We start from the raw sequence: 20,243 nt of genomic DNA, 5'->3' as shown, positions 1-20,243 counted from the left end.
GCGATCATATTTGCATGCCCGTGTTTTAGGGACATTGGAAATGGACGTCAATGGCCTCTTGGCCAGATGGACCAGCAGAGCAAATCCCAAATTTGCCTAAAGTTGGCAGTGTTTCCTCTAGGATTTTTTTAAGCAGTGGGGGCAGGCCCGTCCGAACACTCCCCCCGTCCCAGCACCACGTAACTGACAACTGACACTTCGCTGCAACACAAACAATTATATTTATTAACCTCTATTCACACACTCTATTCAATGAGGCATTATTTTTGTGATTGAACTGTATTTTTGGAGAATCTACAACAGGTCTGCAAAATGAATTTTACAATAAATTCTTCGTGGGGAAACCAAAATTCAAAGAAGCCTTGCTGTGCACATTTATTTTTTCTTTTGGAAAAATAACTCCAAGGCTCGGTTATAGGGGAATTCAGAAAGAGGTGGTCCATTGATGCTGAGTAGCATACATGCTGTTAGATCAGGGGTGGGCAAACTTTTTGGCTCAAGGCCAAGAGATATCAATTATCAACAATGGCAAGCCAGCTGGAACCTGCGGCTCTCTCTCCCTCTCGTGAGTGCAGACGCGTTCCCAATTAAATGGATCTCATAATGTTCACGTTAGATCTGCTGCAAAGGAGATAACTAAGAGTTAACTTAGTTTAACATGATGTTATCTCTATTTAACATGATGTTTTGACATTGCAAACGTTCTCTAAGGAGAATGAAAAGCAGTTTGCACCAACGTCGTCTCTATCGCAGGAAAAAAATAGCGAGCAGCCTGATAACCAAATGAAATGCTCGGCGGGCCGGATGAAAATGCTCGGCGGGCCGGATCCGGCCCGCGGGCCTGCAGTTTGCCGACCCCTGGCCTAGGCTAAGCATTCTGTAGCCTAATTCGTTAGAAAATTAAAAAAATGGTTGCACTTCTTTTTGCTAATTTATTTTCACATTTAGCAACAAGGGTAACAAACGTTTAGGTCGTGCGGCCTTTGTGCGTCTGTGTAGCCCAAATCATTAAAAAATAAACTTTTCCGTGTCATACAACAGAACTATTTACTTCAACATCATTACATCTATTACTACATCTATAGACTATTTCCAATTTGTATTATATTAGTGACTCACTTATCGTTTTAATGTTTCCAGATGTTTGATATCAGGACGTGAGCTGTCAGAACTGACAAGTTGAACGTTGTCTTATTAAAACGGACCCACCGCGGTGACGTTTTTGGTGGAGGTGTTTAATAGTGACTCAGAAGAAAGCAAACGTTTGGACAATAAGCACATCAATACACTATGTGGAGTTAAACTGGACAGCCCCAAACCTCTGAATAGTTCTGCTTGTTGTTAAATTGCAATGTTAGCAGCCGCCAACGGGGGTGCATAATGTCGGCAGGATCATTTAAAAGGCAACTGCGACTATTGTGCGTCTGCCCCATTTCTGATACCGTGGGGGAAGAAAATTAAACCGTGGCGGGCCGCCACTACCAAATCAACATAGAGGAAACACTGGTTGGTATGTGTATTCCCAGGCTAATCCAACAGATCTAGGACACCAAGTTCTGCTCTGCTGGCATGATAGGCTATAAGTGAAACTGGAAGCTTTACCTTAGCGGTGTTGTCCCTGGCTATGGAGGGCCCAAAGACGGACTCGGCGAGGAACTCCAAGGCCTCCCCCGTGCGGCTGCCACCTCCCTCATAGGGCATCTCCTCCACGGCCCTCAGCACCTCGTCCAGCGTAGAGTAGTCCGTCAGAGCGATGCGCATCCTGGGGAGGGTCAGGGACAGCTTGTCAACCCCTGGCTGGCTTGCTGGAGCTCCCCTCAGAGCTGTTCTCTACAACACTAATCTGACCCTCATCCAGTCTGGATCCAGTCCAGCTCTCTGGAAGCGCTTTCAGATATAACCTCCGGAGTACATGCGGAGGTTTGTCAAACGGAGGTCCTACCCTTCGGATGATTCAGATATGATGCTAACCTGCGGACCTAATACTGACCTTATACGGACGTATGTGTGAACGACATACACGCACATTACAGAATCTCCGTGTGGTTGTCGAGTGAGGGGTGGGGGCTTAGAGTTCACAAGATGCGAGATATATGACGCAAAATATATGCGGCCGCTGCCTGTCACAGCTGCTTTTTACAAAGTGTAGCCTATGCATTATAGGCTAAAGAGAAATATATTGTGCGTAGGCTAATACTTGAAGTAGGATAGTCACGTAAGTGCGCACATACAGTATTTGTATGTGTGCTTCGAGTAAACACATTTATCTGTTTTCAACGTTATGTGCCAGAATCTGGTTTGCGTTGGAGAGAGAGAGCATGCACACACTTTATGGTAGGCTACCAGCCAATTCAGTAGGCTAACTCAAGACTTCAAGGCCATCATACAACGTTTTTAAGCAACAAACAAAATACTACATAACAGTGAAGTTTTTTCATGATTTATTTTTTTCCAAAAGCATACTATCCCCATGCAGGCGCGCTGGGACATATTTTTGACCATGGGTGCTGAATAACAAAATAATGGATGTCCAACGATTTCTCCTCTAGCATGATATGATTTGAATTTAGACAGCTACGCCATTTCAACGCGATGTATGAGTAGGCCTAAGAGCGAGAAGTTTTATAATGCCCTTGCCACTCCGACTCATCAATAAAAACTGCGTGCACACACACCAGACCAGCACTTGACTTTACATCATTAAACTATTTCAGTATATTGCTTTTCTGATTGTCAAAACCACACCTAACTTATGGCGTCTCCACTCCACAGCAAAAGTGTCCTAACCACGTTACAGCTGTTTCTATCTGAGCGACTCCAATAGTGAAAGGATTTCAGTGTCATATTTCGGTGGCACTAGCTAAGCTGTCGTGGAACTCGAGATGACATGTCTACAGGTCTCACCAACACGAAATTGTAATTGCAAAAGATGCATCCTACCTCATCTGTTGTACTGTAGTTATTCGAAATTGGGCTTTTCACAATCCAACGATATATCCAAAGTGCGAACTAGTTGGTGATGGTTTATGAAAACTGCAGTATGCATGCTACACGGAGTTCTGACAGGGCTGTGCATGGCCTAATAAGCAGGCAAGATATAACCCACGATCGCCATGGTTTCGTTGTCAATTCGTATTTGTGGTAATAATGACAGCAACAATAAAACCATCTGTATCTTACGATCTTCATCATTCTTGACAGATCACCAGCCTCCTCTGGATGGTCATATGCATAATTAGCCTATAGCCTACCTTTAGTTTTCATTTAATTTTAAACACGAATCTACTGTCTTTACTGCCGGGAGAGAAAAAAAATCCTGTATTCTTTTCTGTAGCCTAATTCTGCCTAAGGTTATCAATGAACAGAAAACCGTGTTGGCTAACAATTTATTAAATACTCCTGTTATTGTCGTCCGTCAACAACGTCGCTGTAGGCTACTGCCTTTTCAGCGCCTTCTGCTTATGATGATTCAGTCTTTTGAATTCGTTTGGCCTTGCCATGCAGTTGTAGGCTACAATGTGCCATTCCCTTCATGTGTTTTATCAAAATGTTGTATGCCCTCATGGACAGTAGCTCCGTGATGTCTGCATCTTTCCATGTCGGAGATTTTCTGGACAGCACTATGCCACTCCATCATAACACTGGCATTTAAGTCAGATTTAACCACATGGACGCACAAAAGAAACGTCACCAACATGCCCTCTCACTAGGTGTGATTTTAACCGCATGTTCTACGCCTCGTTCAGACACAGCACATTTACATAATGTCCGGAGGAAATACTAGGTCGGGGGTAGTATAAACACCGGGTGAATTCGGACTTCCATATGACCGGTTATGTCGTTCAGTATACGGCCCCACCGTTTAACATCGGCAGAACCTCCGGTCTTACACGTATGTCTGAAAGCGCTTTGGGACACTGATATATGGGTTTTTAGGGAGGTGTTAAAGTAGCAGGAACGTACACAAACCTGAATTCCTCAAAGGTATTTTTACCGCATAAAGTGCTATTTAAAGCACTGGTGGATGACCTGTCCTTGCAAGAGGTTTTTAAGTTTTAAACAGTGAAAGACATGCATTATTCCATAGATTGAGATGAGCATGCAAATGAATGGCTGTGTGGGTTTTAAAAATGTAAAATGTTCAGGGAAAGAAAGTCGGTTTAACATGAGACATTTTGTCCTGCCGCAGCGTAGAACTAGAGTGTTCTACAAGTATAGACAGAGGTCATATGGTAATAGTTTTATGGACTTACTAAGCACGCCTCCAGCAAGAACTTCAATATCAATACCTGACTGTCTTACAAACTCACTCCACTGCAATACAGTATCATGCCTTGGTTGTAATTGCACCCACCAACACATTCCAGGGGCAAAAGCTGATCTTACCTTGGGGTGTCAGCGTAGACGGTGACCCCAAATCGAACACCCTCCTCCCCCAGCATGCGGTTTTGGAAGGCACGCATAATGGAGGATATAAACTCCTTCACCTGCTGGAAACTTGTAGGCCCTACCGACCATGACTCATCCACGAGGAAGACAATGTCAGCAGGCATGGCTGTGCGGCACTCTGCGAAAGCAAAACAGAGGAAGCTGTAACATTACTCTCTGAATTGTCACAATCGTTTGTGCACTGGCACTACATTTCCCATTTCCCATTTTCTTGCTCATACACTCTCATATCAAACACTCAAGCTTAAGCGAAAACTTCAAAAAGGGACTTCAAGCATTGCTGAAAGGAGATTTTCAGCTGAAAGAATAGTTACTGATCTTAAGATCAATGTAGACCTCTTTCTATTGCAAATTGCATATTGCAAAGTTATGCTATACTGGCATTATATATATAGATAATATATATGTATATCCAGTATGAATTTCATCCTAAATGGCAGGATTCATGGACATCCTGGAGGCAAGGTGATGGGGTGTGGTATGGTTAACCGCCACCTGATGGCAGTACAATCCTGGTGAAAGAGCTCCCTGGTAGGCAGAGTCACCTTAGGGAGGTGCACCACTTTGCTAATAAAACAACAGCAATGACTAATGCTTAGAATTCCAATAAGAGCCACGGTTCAATGTGGTCCTGAGCCAGACTTCGCACCTCTCTCTCTCTCTCTCTCTCTCTCACACACACACACACACACACACAAAGAAACAAAGACAGAGACAAATGAAAAAGGAAAGGGGTGAAAAAAGGAAGAAATAAATAAGGGGGGAAGAGAGCAAGGGTATGTGAAGCTCCTGTGGTAGCCTCATGATGCTTTGTAGTAAAGCACCAACAACAAGGATTACAGCGCTCCATAAAGCCTAGGGTTTGTTTACATGGCTGTAGGTGATTTCACTTGCCATCCCTCTTCTCCTTCCTAATCTACCACATTCATTTTTTATCGTCTCCTTTACAGTTTTATTTCTTCATGCCTTTCTTTCTTTCTTTCTTTCTTTCTTTCTTTCTTTCTTTCTTTCTTTGGTACTTTATTTCTTTCTCTTTCTTTCTCTTTCTTTCTTTTTTCTTTCTTTCTTTCTTTCAATAGAGCACACATTCACAGAATGTGTTTAGCACACATTCACAGAAAACATACATTTTGAGCAGGCCTTTTGATACTCTAAATTGCCACCTTATGGAGACTTTGCTAAAACATGTCCTCACACTTAAGACGCATTATACGCCTTGGCACGAGGCTCAGTGCCTTTGGGAAAGAACTCAGCTGAGAGTGCTGGAAAAATCAGGGGATATTGGGATAGTGCTCCCTGGGCTGGACATTTAAAACACGGAGCAGGCAAACAGATCCTCCGCTGGACAGGCGCTCGCCGTGTCCAGCCCGTCAGGTGATCGCCATATCGTCCCCTTAGAATTATCTACGTTCTGAGTAGTTCTGAGATATTGAGCTTCAAAGTTTTAGAATTCCATAGAGTTATACTGATAAGTGGAACAAACCTCTTCAGATATAATGTCCAAAAATGTATACAACTACAAGAAACACCTCACCTCATCTTCTTAAGGTGTCACAGAATACGAATAGGTCAATAACTAAATTTTGACAAAAATGTCAGATAGAACCTTATAATTCTAAGGGGACGATATGCCCGCTAATGCAGATCACGCGTACTTCCGGCACGCACGCACGCCGCACAGCTCTGCTTCTGACGCGCACAGTGGTTCCAGCGGAACACAGCGAAGTGTAACATGAAAACACATCTCAACATCACATGTAGCTAAACAGCACTCACATGGCTGCCCAGAAATCACACACAGCAGCTCAATTGATTTTACAGTCACAGCTGTGAAGTCTTATCACTGCTTTCAGTGCAAGACTCGGCGCTGCAGGAGTTTACTGGCGCAGCTAAGCATTTTATCAAGTTCAACGTGTCACCTCTGTGAGTAGATCACTGCACCAAGTTAATTATCATCTTTAAAAAAGGTCACAACTTCACTACATCCCTAACCTTCAATTAATTAGATGAGCTGAATTCCTGAGTAGTATGTGACATTGCGCTGTTTCTATGCTTACGATTGGTGGTGTGCATGTCTGTGTACACATGTACACATGCGTGTGTGTGTGTGTGTGTGTGTGTGTGTGTGTGGTGGTATGGTATATGTGTGTAAGTGTACACTTGTGGTTGTGTGTGTGTATGTGTGTTCCTGAAACCACCATTTATTGACAGACACCCTGTAGGGGAGTCTATGTTAGTGCTAATGTCATGTTGTCATATTGTCTGTCGGCCCACAGTCTTCTCAGAGGCGAAGCAGCTTACAAGGGATTAGCTCTGACACATACGCCTGCAATTCCACACAGTGCCATAAAAATAAAGGCATGACAAGCGATGACAGACTGCTCATCTCTCAACACGACAACATCTCACCTGTCTGTTCAACTCCATAACATGAATGTTTCCTTCTCTCTCTCTCTTTCTCTCTCTCTCTCCCTTTTCCCCCTTATGTGTATGTATACATTATGTATCCAAGATATGTATACATACATACATACATATGGTACATATGGATGGATGGTTGAGACTCTACACCAGCTGTTGGCCAACAGCCCAAAAGAAGAGCTATGCTACTCAGGCAAATTCCAAAGTCCCAAAAACAGGTTGCTGTGGAACCTGGTGGCAAAATGGTCTCTTTCAGTCATGTTTGTTTTGGTGTATGCCTCATTAGGCAAGTTACTGTTCACACCTTTTTAGTTATTATTCAGATATGTTTATTTTTTTGCACCAGTATGCCAGAGATTGTTTATAAACATCAAAACCTGGGCAGCACCAAAAAGAGAAAGAGAGTGTGTGTGCGTGGTTGGGTGATGTGGTTTTGACACTTGGAAAAGAACACAGCCATCACAAATCACACAAGGTGACTCGACCCCTCGACCCCCCACGGCTAACACACCCAGTCCGTCACTCACAGCAAACAGAAGTGGGCTGGAAAATTACTGTGTTTCAGGGCAAAAGTAATTGGCCTTGAAATCTCGCTCGTCACCACCACCACCACTATTACTACTACTACATCCATTCTGCTCACATCAGCTTGTGGAGAGGTGAGTGCACACAGAACCTCCCCCCCCCCCCCACACACACACACACAAACACATAAATGCTCACACACACACTCATTTCTCGCTTTGAATGTGTTTTCAGTGGTCTCCATGTCCTGCATAGGTGGGCGCTCCGGTCTCAGACTGGCCTGTGGAGAACAGGGCACAGCAGGCGGGCAGCTGCATGCGTCTCAGACGCCCTCCCATCCTTGGACATCAACCCCCACTCCCCCTCTCCCCTGGCCTTGCCTCGATCGGCAGGTGTGCAGACACTTTCGCATCTGGACCTGATAGATCCTCTGTCTGCTTGTCTGAGGCTCTGTGAAGGAGCCCCTCTCCTCTCCCCCTCCCAACCTTCCAACCCCCACCCCCCACACCTGTCACTGCCACCCCTCCCCCCACCCTACCTTCGGCTTGGCCAAGGACCGTCCGTGTCGAGAGAGACAAGAGTGACAAGAGCGAGATCCACGCATGGAGGCAATCCATCCTTTTCCCCTCTGCCTCCTCTTTCTCTCCTCTCTCTCTCTCTCTCTCTCTCTTCTTGGCTCCTCTCCTCCCAGTCCAGCTTTCTTGCTGTCCCCTCTTCCTCCGTCCTCCCTCCTTCCTCCTCTTATCTCCTCCTGCAGGCGGTGCTCTGGGCCCCTTCTCTGACACTCCGCCGAACTCAGCTGTGCCTCGGCCTTATCTGAAAGCAAAAAAGAGACAGAAAGAGAGAGAGAGAGTAGGAGATAGACATCACCATGCAGTATGTATATGGCCAGCTTGATCTGTGCGTAATTCACGTTGGAGATGATTTGCCGTTGAAAACAAGCTCTGTATCTGTGGACAATTTATCTTCGCTCCTTATCAGCCAGCACATCTTTCAAATGCAGAGCGCGGTGCTTGAAAAATGTCTGTCCGTGACCTTGTGTGAATTTGTCCTAATAGAAAACATGGCTCTGATATATCACAGGAACTAGGATATCATATTGCTCTGAATAAGAGCTAGAAGAAGAAAACATTTCCATTTCATTGATGAGATTTTCCTTGTCTCATTCTTATCAAACTCAATAGAGCAGGCAGTGATGGGGAATAGGAACTGTTTCCAGCATTTGCTAAGGCTCTTTCTCCCAGCGATAATGTGTTTCTAAATGCATCGCATCCAAATCCCCAAAACATCTGAACTTGCCAAGTGGGTGACTATAACACTAAGCCCACGGCAGAATAGACTTAATTTCTACTGAGCTGCCAATGAACCTTGTCATCTTAGACTCTCCCATGCCAGCCTTGCCAGCGTGGCATAGAGGCCAATGCATGATCTGAGCCAGTCTCTCCCCCCTGCAGCAGTGGGACACCATAGTTAGTCCCATTCTGTTTCCACACCACTGGTGGAGGTGCAAAGGCTGTGTGCTCTGAGTATAAACACAACCAGACTGCAGATTAAACTACCTGACCAAATGCAAGAATGGAATGAGGCCCTCAGAGATAGTGAGAGAAAGAGAGACTGTGAAAGAAGGATAGAAAAAAGAGAAAGAAAGACATTTTTAAAAAGCTCAATATGTAGGATGTATATGTGTGTGCATGCACTCACTCTAAGCTAACAAAAACACAACAATTTATAATTACAGGTTATATAGTATACTGCGCTTCTAAATGAAAGTTCTTACAACTTTCCAGTGTGTACATTGATGCTCTACACACTCCCACACAACCCATGATTTACTGATTGAATGTTTCCATAGTTACCACCTACAGAAGATTTCCCATAAATGAAGTATCTACAAAGAAGCGCCTTATTGAATTCAACTAATTTAATCCTATTTAGCATTGAGAGTGTGAACAGATGGCCAGTGTAGTACGCTCACGTCCCAGTAGCACCGGGGAAGTTACAGAATGTCATGGACATTTTCTTTCTATAACAATCTTCTCCGATCATTTGCTGCAGATTGCCACATTTTAGCTGTTTTGAAAGAAGGGAAATGCCCATAACAGTAACAAGGAACCTTTTACAATGACTCTTCTCGGTAACACTTTACGGTAAGGGTACATGAATTATCATGAATTCATGCATGAATATCATTTATGCATTACTTCATTCCTTTATATCTTATGAATAATCAGGAATTGAGATGAGTTCATAGTCTCTCATTCATGACCTCATGCATGAACAACACATCATCTAAGGCATTAAGCATGATCATCATGATTACATGACATTGATGTCAATTCCTGATGATTCATGGAATGAAGTAATACATAAATCATGAATTCATGGTAATTCATATACCCTTACCGTTACCCTATTCTCTAAGACCTTGCTCCAGGTTAAACTTAAACAGAGTTGTTGAAAAGAGCAAGCTCTACTTGAAACAAACTCATTCTACTCAGTTTGCTAGACCCTTAGCTTAACACATGTATTTTACACACAACCTGGAGTCATCCAACTGTAGCACATAAGAAATGAAAATCAGAAAACAATGTGTGCGGGCACATATGATGCTAGTTATTTGTAAAGAGCAATGTAAAGGCAAAAGAAAGTTTCCTTTTTAAACTCTTAAACAAGCTGCGGGACGAAACAGTGTCAGACATCTGTGCCTCTGCATGCAAACCCTTTCTGTGCTCAGCATGAGTCGCACAGCTGGCAAAAGCTGCGAAGACAGATATCACCAGCAGGACCTCTGACAGAGGTGCCATAAAAGTAAAGCAAAGCAGGGGGAAATTAATATTGCAGAGGAACGGCATCCCTGCCATGCCAACAAGCGCATGAATCAGTGCATGGCTAAAGGCACATACACAGAGTAAAAGCAAACTCCATCCACACATCCCTCATCCAAATGGTGCACACACGCCAGTGATGAATGGCCCTCAGTCAGCATTGGACTTCGGTAGGATATAACCATCAAAGGTTGCCTCAAAGCAGTACTACTCATTATTCCCCTGGCAGGGCCCATGAATTGGGGTTGGGTGGGTCAAATTTAGAGAGACAGACAGACAGCAGGGCTGGAGCTGGTGTGGGTCTCTAAGGACAAGTGGAGCCCAGGTGAGACCTGACACCATGACTAATCTCCTGAGCTAATAAGCAACATGTGTGTGTGTGTGAGAAGGAGAGAGAGAGAGTATGTGTGTGCATGTGCATTTCTCCAGGTTGAAGGGCTTAACACTCCCACTGTGTGTGTATGTGTGTGGGGGGGGGGGTTGCTTGTGCATCTGTGTGTCAAACAAAAAGACACAGAGCAGTGATGCAAAATGTTGGTGCATGGATGGATTCCATTTGTTTCCGTTCAAACGGATGTGTAGTCAGCAGGGCCGGAGTGGGGCCACTTTTCAGCCCAGGAGTTTCAGGCCCAAGACCGGCCCACTTTTTTAGTGGTGGTGGAAATTGGATAAATAAGGCAACATTTCAGCTCTTATAGTTTATATAATAGGCTAATATTCCACTATTCCACAAGGATAGGTTGATAAGTTAGCAAAAACAGGATGGAAGAAATAAAGCATTTGAAATGTATCCCACAATTCCACTAAGAGGCATATTGAACTACTGTATTGTTTACGTTTTTTTCTGCATGGGTCAGCTATCATGTTGTTTTGGTGATTTGCTCCTTTACTACACCCACTCCATAAAATAACTTTAATTCATATGGTTAACTCTATTATCCTTTCTACTTGTCCCTATAGTCATAGTTAATTTCGGGCTCATCATTTTCAGCGGGGGACTGGCTGATCTCAGGCTACTTTTGTTTTTAGGCCTACACACAGATCAAGCTTGAGTTTTGTTATCAATATTTGCATAATATTTGCAAAGTCTATGAATAGCCATATTGGATGATACCAAAATGCTAATATTTTAATTCATTTATGTTACTTGCGAATAGGTTGACAACGCTACAACGTCCAGGTTATTAGCCTAATACGTCGTTATGGCTATCTCTCTTTACCAGTTGCCACTTATGTCTGTCCTCTTCAAAAAAATTTGGAAGCATGGCACATTTGGCAGCATTTCCCTCCAATACTTTTCGTCTTTTTTACCTGGCCTTTTCAGTCCCTCATGGCATCTCTCTACCATCCATCCTCCCTGACGCTTATCACTGCGGTAGGGCCGGCCCGGCTGGTATCTGAGAAAACTTTTTAGGAAAGACGGGCTATATGGACCCAACCAATTAACTCTTCTTGGGAGGGGAGAACAACCCATGCAGAGGCTGCCGTGTTAGGCATAGAATGCGTACGTGTGAGAAGATAGATTAACGTGACAAATGCCAATATTTTTCCCTCGACCGGCCCAAAATTAAGCGGCCCACCGGGAATTCTCCCGATTACCCACTCCAGGCCTGGTAGTCAGTGCAGTGAGTGATTTATCCTGAGCATTTTTTCGCTGTTCAGATGTGATGAACCAGTAAATAAGGTTAGTGACAATATTTTAATCAGTGGGTGACCCTAACAGCATGCACTGACCCAAAGACTGAAATCAATGTGAGGAAGAGGCTATTATTTTAGTGCATTGTGTTTGAAGTGATTTCACAAGCATAAGAGGTATGATTCCTTTAAGGAATGAGGTTGCTTGCCTCATACATCTAGAAATATAACTTCATCCAAATATAAACACTAAAGAGCACATCAGCACTGAAACAGATAGCATGAGAGAGAGAGACTGAGAGAGTGGAATGAGATTCCTTGCAGGTAAACCCCAGCTAGATTTCAGCATCCATGACTGCTTCCTCAGCTATATCCCCTCAAGGAAGAGAGAGAGATAGGCTGTGAATGTGAGAGTGAGAGGGAAAGAGAGAGAGAGAGATGGAGGGGGAGATGAGATGTGATGAGAAGACCCAAACGTGTTTGAATTCCAGGCCAAAGAAAGTCAATTTGCCCTCCAGGCTGCTCGGCGCAGCTCTTAGGCTGGGATGAGCAGCAGGCTTGACGCAGCTCTGCTGTCTTTACACTGTAAAGGAGAGTCTGCAGCGAGGGGCAAAACCCATCTCAATGGCAGACAGTCAAGGCTGTGCCCAGCATCCCTACTATAATAGGCAAACAGGGGAATTGTGAATTTAGACTCATGATATATTCACAAACATGCGCCCCAAACATTCTACTTTCAGCTGGAAGGGAGAAAGAAATTGTGTCCAAAAACTGAAATGAGTGCCCTGTTACCGTCTCAACAGCCTGCAGAACTGCTAACGATTCTGGAAGATTCCGTGCCTTTTTTCACTTCGCCTTCTGTCAGAGGTGACTGTAAAGATGTAAGATTGGAGCCAGTTGTGGAATCACATGTGTCCCCTATTTTTAGATGGGGCTTCAGGTGCTGGAAGATCTGATGCCCTCTCACCCTCACACCTGCACTGGGATGGGAGAAGACGATCTGTGTCTGCTCAATTTATTGGGAAGAGATCAGACCGTTAAGATCTATCTGTCTCATCTCTGGGCCAACTATATGCCAGGAAACCCCTCTTTCCAACAGGTGGTTTCGCTTTTTCCCCCATTTCATAAAACCTCAGGTCTCCTAAAAGACATTCATAAAGGTGTTTTTATTCCACCAGTAGGAAGGTCCACCTCCAGGATGCAGATGTAGGGTCAGCAGTACTAAAGAGCTGAGGTGGTTCTGTCTGAACTCTGATGGGTCACTGCACATGACTCACTGCACAAGGATGATATCTTGACGAACTCATCCTGCGTCTGCATTGTACATGTGTTAAATCTGTGCTGTCATCTCTGTTGGGATGCCACAGTCCTGCATTGGTCTACTACACATTAAAAACAACGTTGGGAATTCCTTATGGAACCAGTAAAGGAAAGAACTAAACTACTCTTTAGTAGTCAGTTACGACCCACATTTGTTTTGAAGTCATGATGCCGTTGGTAACAAGTCTGCCAAGCTTGCATAAAGACATCAAACACAGACAAACAGGTTTTTTGTTTAATTTTCTTAGTATTTGAAACAAAGTGCAGTCCAGGGAGAGCACCTGTGTCCTTCCATTCACATACCAATCCTGTCTGTGCTTGTAAGGCCCGCAACACCAAAATCAGGCGCAAAACCACCTCAGCGGAAAAAGAGAGACATTCCATGGGGGGAATTAAGCTGCCTGAATAGTACTACTTGGAGATCTCAGGTTAGATACGTGGAAAGGTGACGCAGAAAACCTCAGAAAAACTGAAAAATGTCTGAAGGTGATGCTACATGGAGAAACGTTTTGAGTATTGTTGCTGGGCTATAGCATTAGGCCTACTGGTTCCATGTGTTCTAATCGGATGATCAGCACAATTTTCCTATTGATGATTACTGATAACAAGTACTGATGATTACTGATAAGTACTGATAACAAGTACTGATGATTACTGATAAGTATGATGATTACTAATAAGTACTGATGATTACTGATAAGTACTGATGATTACTGATAGAACTGATGATTACTGATAAGTACTGATGATTACTGATAAGTACCTGAAAACAATAATACCCAAACAACAATTGTCAGGCACCTTGCCCAGCAACACTTCTCCAAAAGTTGCCATGTTTATCTACAGCTTAACAGGTCTTTAACTCCACAGCCTCACTCTTATGAGTATTTAGTGACCATACTCTCTGCCGTGATGATCAGAGCTCCCAGATCCGACCGATTTACTGATTGGAAAGACTGATGATCTCCACAGAGTGAACTGAAAATGCTAAGCTGATTACTTTACGGCTGTGGGAACCTGGCCCTTATACTACAGTGACCTGAAGTGAACAGATTCCTGGTGGCTGCTGGACATTCTGGAAACATCCGGCAATGCTCTGACAATGTAATCGCATTGGGCCAGGCCGACCTGAGATCTGAGGTGTGTGTGTGTGTGTGTGCACAACCGTGTGCAACAGTGGCATTGTGTCTGCACAGAGTTTTTGTATGGCAACTTGGAGGAGATTAAGAGGGGAGAGGAGTTCGCCCGGGTCCCTGGAACTCTCATTTTCTCTTGGTTCTCTCCAGCATGCTCTACAAGTCACTGTGCATGTCAGCTATTTCTACATAATGGCATTTTCCACTTCACAGGGGATTAGCCCCGAAGGTGTGAAATTGGGAGCACTGAATAGACACACACACACACACACACACACACACATTTACACACACACATTTACACATACACAGATTCACGCTTTTACACTAATGCACAATTTAATAAACACAGTTACAGACACAAGATATGCAGACACACAAACTCTCTCACACACACAGTCTCTCTATCTTTCTTTCTCTTTCATACACACACAGAGAGAGAGAGAGAGAGAGCAGATGTTTTCTTCATGGCATTACGTCTGTGCTCCCAGTCACCAGGGCTAGTGGACCTGTCCTCACTTGACATTCGTTACAATACATTCATTCACTTCCAAGGGTGCATCTGTGCTTCTCATTGTACCTATGCCAATGAACACTCTGGCATGCATAAGCATCCAAAGTCCCAATCTAAGAGCCAAGCAACAGGTCATCTCTTCTCCCAACCACTTCACTCACTGACCACGTTGTGCGCAAAAGCATGATTAATGCACTGAGTGTGTCTGGCCAAAGATCCCTCCAAGGAGCCCTCAGAACTGGTCAGCCAGCCAGTCCCCAGTCAGTCAGTCAGGACAACACTAAGTCATTAACAATACTATAGCACCACTATACCCAGACTCCATTTCAGAATGGTGCCTTTATCATTCTGATGTATCATTTTTAAATATTTAAAAGGTGAAGTGTGTTTAAGCAAGGCCTGTGCTCTGCTGGTGGCACTGATGGAAGTGCTGGAGTGGAAATGAAGTGGGAGAGAATAAATGAACAGAGGTGGCATGCAATCACACATCTGCTCCGTGGTTAGCAGTGGAGTCTCTGCACTGAATGTAAATGATAAATAAACATAGGGACCACAATCCAATTTGCGTGGAGGAAACCAGTACACCAACCAGTTATTTATGTGCTTATGTTTACAGTGTGTTTATGTGGGTAAGTGTGTGTGAGTTGAGCGAGACAGAGAGAAAGAATGCATTTGTAGAGACATGAAATGCTTTTTAATCTGAACCACGCACATACACACACACACACACACACACACAGACACAGGCACGTTCAGTGGCCCAGAGCCAGAATTAGTTGGCATTCAGTTGCAGAACACAGATGCAATGCAACAAGGTGTAAACTTAAAGATGTCTCTGAGACGGCAAAGTCATTTTGTTCTAAAGCAAAACTTAGGCAATCAGTACAGTCAAGTAACATGAACTGTATATGAAATGTTCTCTCATCTTCAGACCTACCTGCCTACTTATTTATCTGTTTTGAGTCAAAAAGGCCTTTGATAATATGTACAGTAGATTGCAACGTTTAACTGGTTTTGAGTGTAATGGCTGCATACTTCATCATGCTTCTCAAAGCAACTCACACAGCATGGGCCACGTTCAAAGACTGGACTCTCTCACTCACCTTTTGCAGGAGTCCACCATAATCCTCTGAGGTCCGTCTGTCCGTCCAGCGGGAGGGGAAGACAGAAATAAAAGAGTCGAGTCCAGAGGTGAAGAAAAAAAGATGGAGAAATGATATTCCTTTTTAAGAGGGAGAGCAGGTAGGTACTCCACACTGAGATCCCGGGACACAGAGAATGAGGGGTGTGAATCCAACTGTTGACAAGATGAGTTGCTGTATGCCTGTCCCACTCAAACTCTCTCTCTCTCTCTCTCTCCCTCCCTCTCTCTCTCTGTAAGCAATTGAATGAATGAGGCATGTGCTTAAGCAAGTGCTGTTTCACTTAAGTTGAGGGTGTGTGTGGGGGCTGCGTCAACCTGTTGGTTTTCCCATTCAAGAAACAGAGAGTGTGTTTGAGGGAAAGAGAGAAAGAGAGAGAGAGTATAATGTTTATTGATTTGTTCCCCCCTGTCAAGAATGTGTCTGTTTTTGTCATATTTGTCCCTGTCTCCCTCTCAACTTTCACCTCAATGAGTAAGCTTGTAAAAAAGGAGGAATGCAACTCTATTGTCTGAGAAAAAACAAGGCAAATGTTTTCTACCAACTTCAAAGGCCCCTATCCCTTTATAATAATGTCACTGAGCTCTAATATGAGGACTTAAAGGTCTTAAACATTGTTAAGGTCACAGAACCTGATGCACAGTGAGCTTGACTGGAAACAGAAGCAGCATTTGACCACAAGCATGTGCCTAACCACAAGCACTCCACCACATTATTGTCTCATTTCCTCATTGTAGCATTATGCTACAGGAGTAGAAAATGACTGTTCGTCTGCCAAACCACCTAGGAATACTAGACAGAAAGCAGAACAGGCCGTGGGAACCTCTCAAGAGGATTGCTGTAGAGTTTTGTTTAATAAATCCCATACACAAATCTGAGAAGCCTTATAACAGCTTTTCTATCATATAATTCTAGAGTGATAATTTTTGATAAATGACTTGCTGGATGTGCATGAGCTTTTCCTTCTGTACTGTAAAATGCTATCCCAAATCCTAAGTGATTCCCCTGGTGATCTGATGATCAGTCACTACTGACATGGAGGCTAACCTTATAGGGTCGGCTAAAAATCACCGCTTTTCTCCTGGGGAGGAACGTCTAAGACACCTCAGACATTTAAAAGGAGCTAAAGTTAAGGTAGCCGCGGCCACAAAGCGTGAGCTATGCCAAGGTCACACGGAGGTTGAGCCGCTTATTTGCAGAGGGCACACAACTGCGTTTAAGGGTCTATATAGTCTCAAATAAAACCAGACAACATGTTGTTAGACAAACAAGCACCATGTGGGAGAGAGCGTATGAAAGCAGTTAGTAAAAGCCGATAAAACCGAAAGGGAGAGTGTCCCCTTGCATGATTTGACAAGCACACTGGCCAGCCGAGGTCACCTTTAACGGTCACCGTCAGGAATGCTAGGGCTGTTTTTATTGGTGCTTGCCAGCTGTCAGTCAGGTCATTCCATAACTCATGCAATATATGTGTATAGGGGTCAAAGGTACAAGTGAGAATACATGCATTCTCACATATGCACACATCCATAGACAAAAGTATGACATTTCAGTCAGTAAGCAGATGCCAAAGTGCCACTTTGTGGTAAATCACAATTAAACGGTTAAATATGTGTATTCAAAATCGAGCTCCAGAACACTGTTACCCACGCTCACAAACACTGTACACAAAGACAAACAGCACACAAGGAGAAGTGCTGGCAAATGCAAACTCTCGTAGCCAGGATTACACAAGTGTAGACATGACTACTACACACAGAGGCATAATAACTCATAACTTCAGTTTTACCGGTTACAGGTCAGCAGTAAAACATTCACCTCGAGTAGGAGTTCAAGCAAACAAGACCTGACCCAAGTGTATGTGCTTGTCATGCAACCCTATTGTACGCACTGCATTCTTTCATTTTCTCTCTCTCTCTCTCTGTCTCTCTCTCTCCCTTTAGCACTCATGAGTTCATGCTGCACACTGCAAGCTGACCTGATGTGAGGCGCTAAAGAAGTCCAACTAGAAGTGCATGATATTTGACAACATAATAGTTTAGCAAGTGACACAGTAGAATACAATGCAAGTCTCACAATCAAGCATTGAGATTCCCAACGTAATGTATGTGTTAGTCGAACAGGTTAACTTTGTCACACAGGCTGTTTTTTTACTGATCTCTTTGGGTGAGGCTGGGCTGGACTGGTTAAGTGGTCACGGGGGTCAGGGGGTAGGGTTGGTGAACGGCCAGAGGTGACCAGAGTGGGTGAAAGTGGGCGGTGTGTTTGGGCGTCTCATCTTCACAGGTGTCCTCACCCCTAGGGGGGCTATTGGGGCCGTCCCACCCCAACAAACCCCGAGGGGTGGGGGTCAGGGCAGGCAAAAACACATCATGTCAGTCAGCCTCTTGCACAGAGATTATGAGCCAATTTGACCGTGTGATGCAATCCACACCTCATTACACTGGCTAATCAGTGTAATACACTGGCTTATCACTGAATGGAGACTAAAATACGCCTGCAAACCCAACCTGGTGGCTATCCTTACATGACACAATATTAAAATGTTTTAAGCAAAGCTTCACTTTTAGAGGCTAGCAGCACTGTAAAAAAACTCATTAGAGTGCTTAGCATCTTTGGATGCTCGTGTTTAGCTGTCTACATTAGTTTGTGCAGGGGCAAACAGGACACACGGTGAGGGATGTTTGTGTTCCATGCCTTTGTGTATTTAGGTGCTGTTCAAGTGTAATCAAATTGGCTGCGGTGACTGATAGCTGAGAAACATGGGGAAGAAAAAGGCTGATGGTATATACCCAGCGTTCAACAGGGGAATATTAACCAGGCTTGTCTTTCTAAACCGGTAGCTAATTGCAGTTTTCACTGAGCGCAAGTCCCCAGCGTCCTCTGCTCGGCGGCAAAAGTGCACTTTGATTAAATTCAAGCTGTAGGCAAAGTCGAAAACAATCATGTGCACTGGGAGTCAGTCGCCTGCACTCAAAGGCAGCAGAATGGGAAACAAAACGAGTGAGCATCACCAAAGTAATCCCCCCGCCCCCTCTGTGTGTGTGTGTGTGTGTGTGAGAAAGAGAGAGTGAGAGAAAAGGACAGAGTTAAAAAGAAAGAGAGAAACAAAGGATAAACAATGGTGAGAGAAAGTGAAAGTGTTGAGAGAGAAAACAATACCAAAAAAAGGAGTGCACAATATGAGTAACAGAGTATGCGGGTGTTTGTATATAGAGTATGTATGCATGCCTATAGTTACAGTATGCTAGGAGAGAATTTGGGGAGATGGGGGGTGGGGGGCAGTGTCTCATCCATCAGGAATGTCTTAGGCTTGGCTGATGCCCTGACACTGCTGTAAAAACCGCAAAACTCTCAAGGATAATTGCAGCTCCAGAACCATGGCTTGTTTTTACAGGCTGCTTGGACACAATCTCCTAAACTCCTTTCCCTCTCACAATCCCCCACCCCCCACCACACCACCTTTCCTCACCTGAGAGCCAATTAAGTATCTTCTCATCCAGCACAGACAAATCACCTGGTCACATCTGCTGTGCCTCTTGCTTGTCCACTGACTCACGTTCATCACGTCCACTACACTTTCCTCCTCCCCATTAAAACAGATGCATAAATAAGACCATCTATGAATATGCAGCCACTTGCTCAATGAGAGTGATCATCCCAGGAGTTTCCCCTCTAGTACAGAATGGCTAATTTGATATATAGATTTAATGTAATGGTGAAATCTTAATTATAGTTTCATTTTTGTGCTCGACTAGCTCTCCGGGCTCAGTGATGAATCAAACATAACGCTCGCCTGCAGTTCTTTTTGCTCCACTTTAATTGTGTTTTCTGACAGTGAAGAAGTTCCCCGGTCTGGCTTTAATTACATAGATCTTGGCTTAACTACTGGCTGAAACATATTGATTACTGTAAAACACACAGACGCTTAGCCGTGAGTGGGCCGGGCTGGCGTCTGAGCTCCCCATGGGCTAGGCGGCCATGCTGTGGTGGTGGTTATTATTTTCTGAGGTGTGAGCTGTTTGCTGTGAAGACGGCAAGACTGCCTCTCTCCTGGTCCCCCCTCATGCGTCTCCTGTGTCCCTGATGAACTCAGGCAGTTCAAATTATAAGTGCAAAATATGACCATCGCCTGACATTCTTTGACGACATGTAACACAAAGACAATGCCAATCTCGACCGCAACTGACGGTCAAGCAAACATAAGACACAGTTGTAAACCCAACTAAACATAAACACGCACATACACAAACGTATACACTCACATTCACAGGCG

At 44.1% G+C, this 20,243-nt stretch overlaps 1 protein-coding gene across 1 annotated transcript in view; it reads right to left on the bottom strand.

The window, feature by feature from the left end:
• Positions 1–16,108, bottom strand: part of col7a1l (collagen type VII alpha 1-like) — an 80,670-nt gene extending 64,562 nt beyond the window's left edge. The window contains exons 1-4 of the mRNA XM_076297510.1: positions 15,929–16,108; positions 7,934–8,211; positions 4,387–4,567; positions 1,603–1,762 (exon numbers count right to left, since the gene is read on the bottom strand). Coding sequence (XP_076153625.1) covers positions 1,603–1,762; positions 4,387–4,567; positions 7,934–8,012 — 420 coding nt within the window. The 5' untranslated portion in view covers positions 8,013–8,211; positions 15,929–16,108. The remainder of the gene's footprint in view (positions 1–1,602; positions 1,763–4,386; positions 4,568–7,933; positions 8,212–15,928) is intronic.
• Between the last annotated feature and the right edge of the window lie 4,135 nt (positions 16,109–20,243).

This window comes from Alosa pseudoharengus, unplaced genomic scaffold (genome assembly GCF_046254945.1).
Source record: "Alosa pseudoharengus isolate Yale_2024_CS ecotype anadromous, Long Island Sound unplaced genomic scaffold, YU_APseudo_1.1 YU_APseudo_1.1_scf_20, whole genome shotgun sequence".
Classification (NCBI taxonomy): domain Eukaryota; kingdom Metazoa; phylum Chordata; class Actinopteri; order Clupeiformes; family Clupeidae; genus Alosa; species Alosa pseudoharengus.
This window is presented reverse-complemented; position numbering and strand designations above follow the sequence as displayed.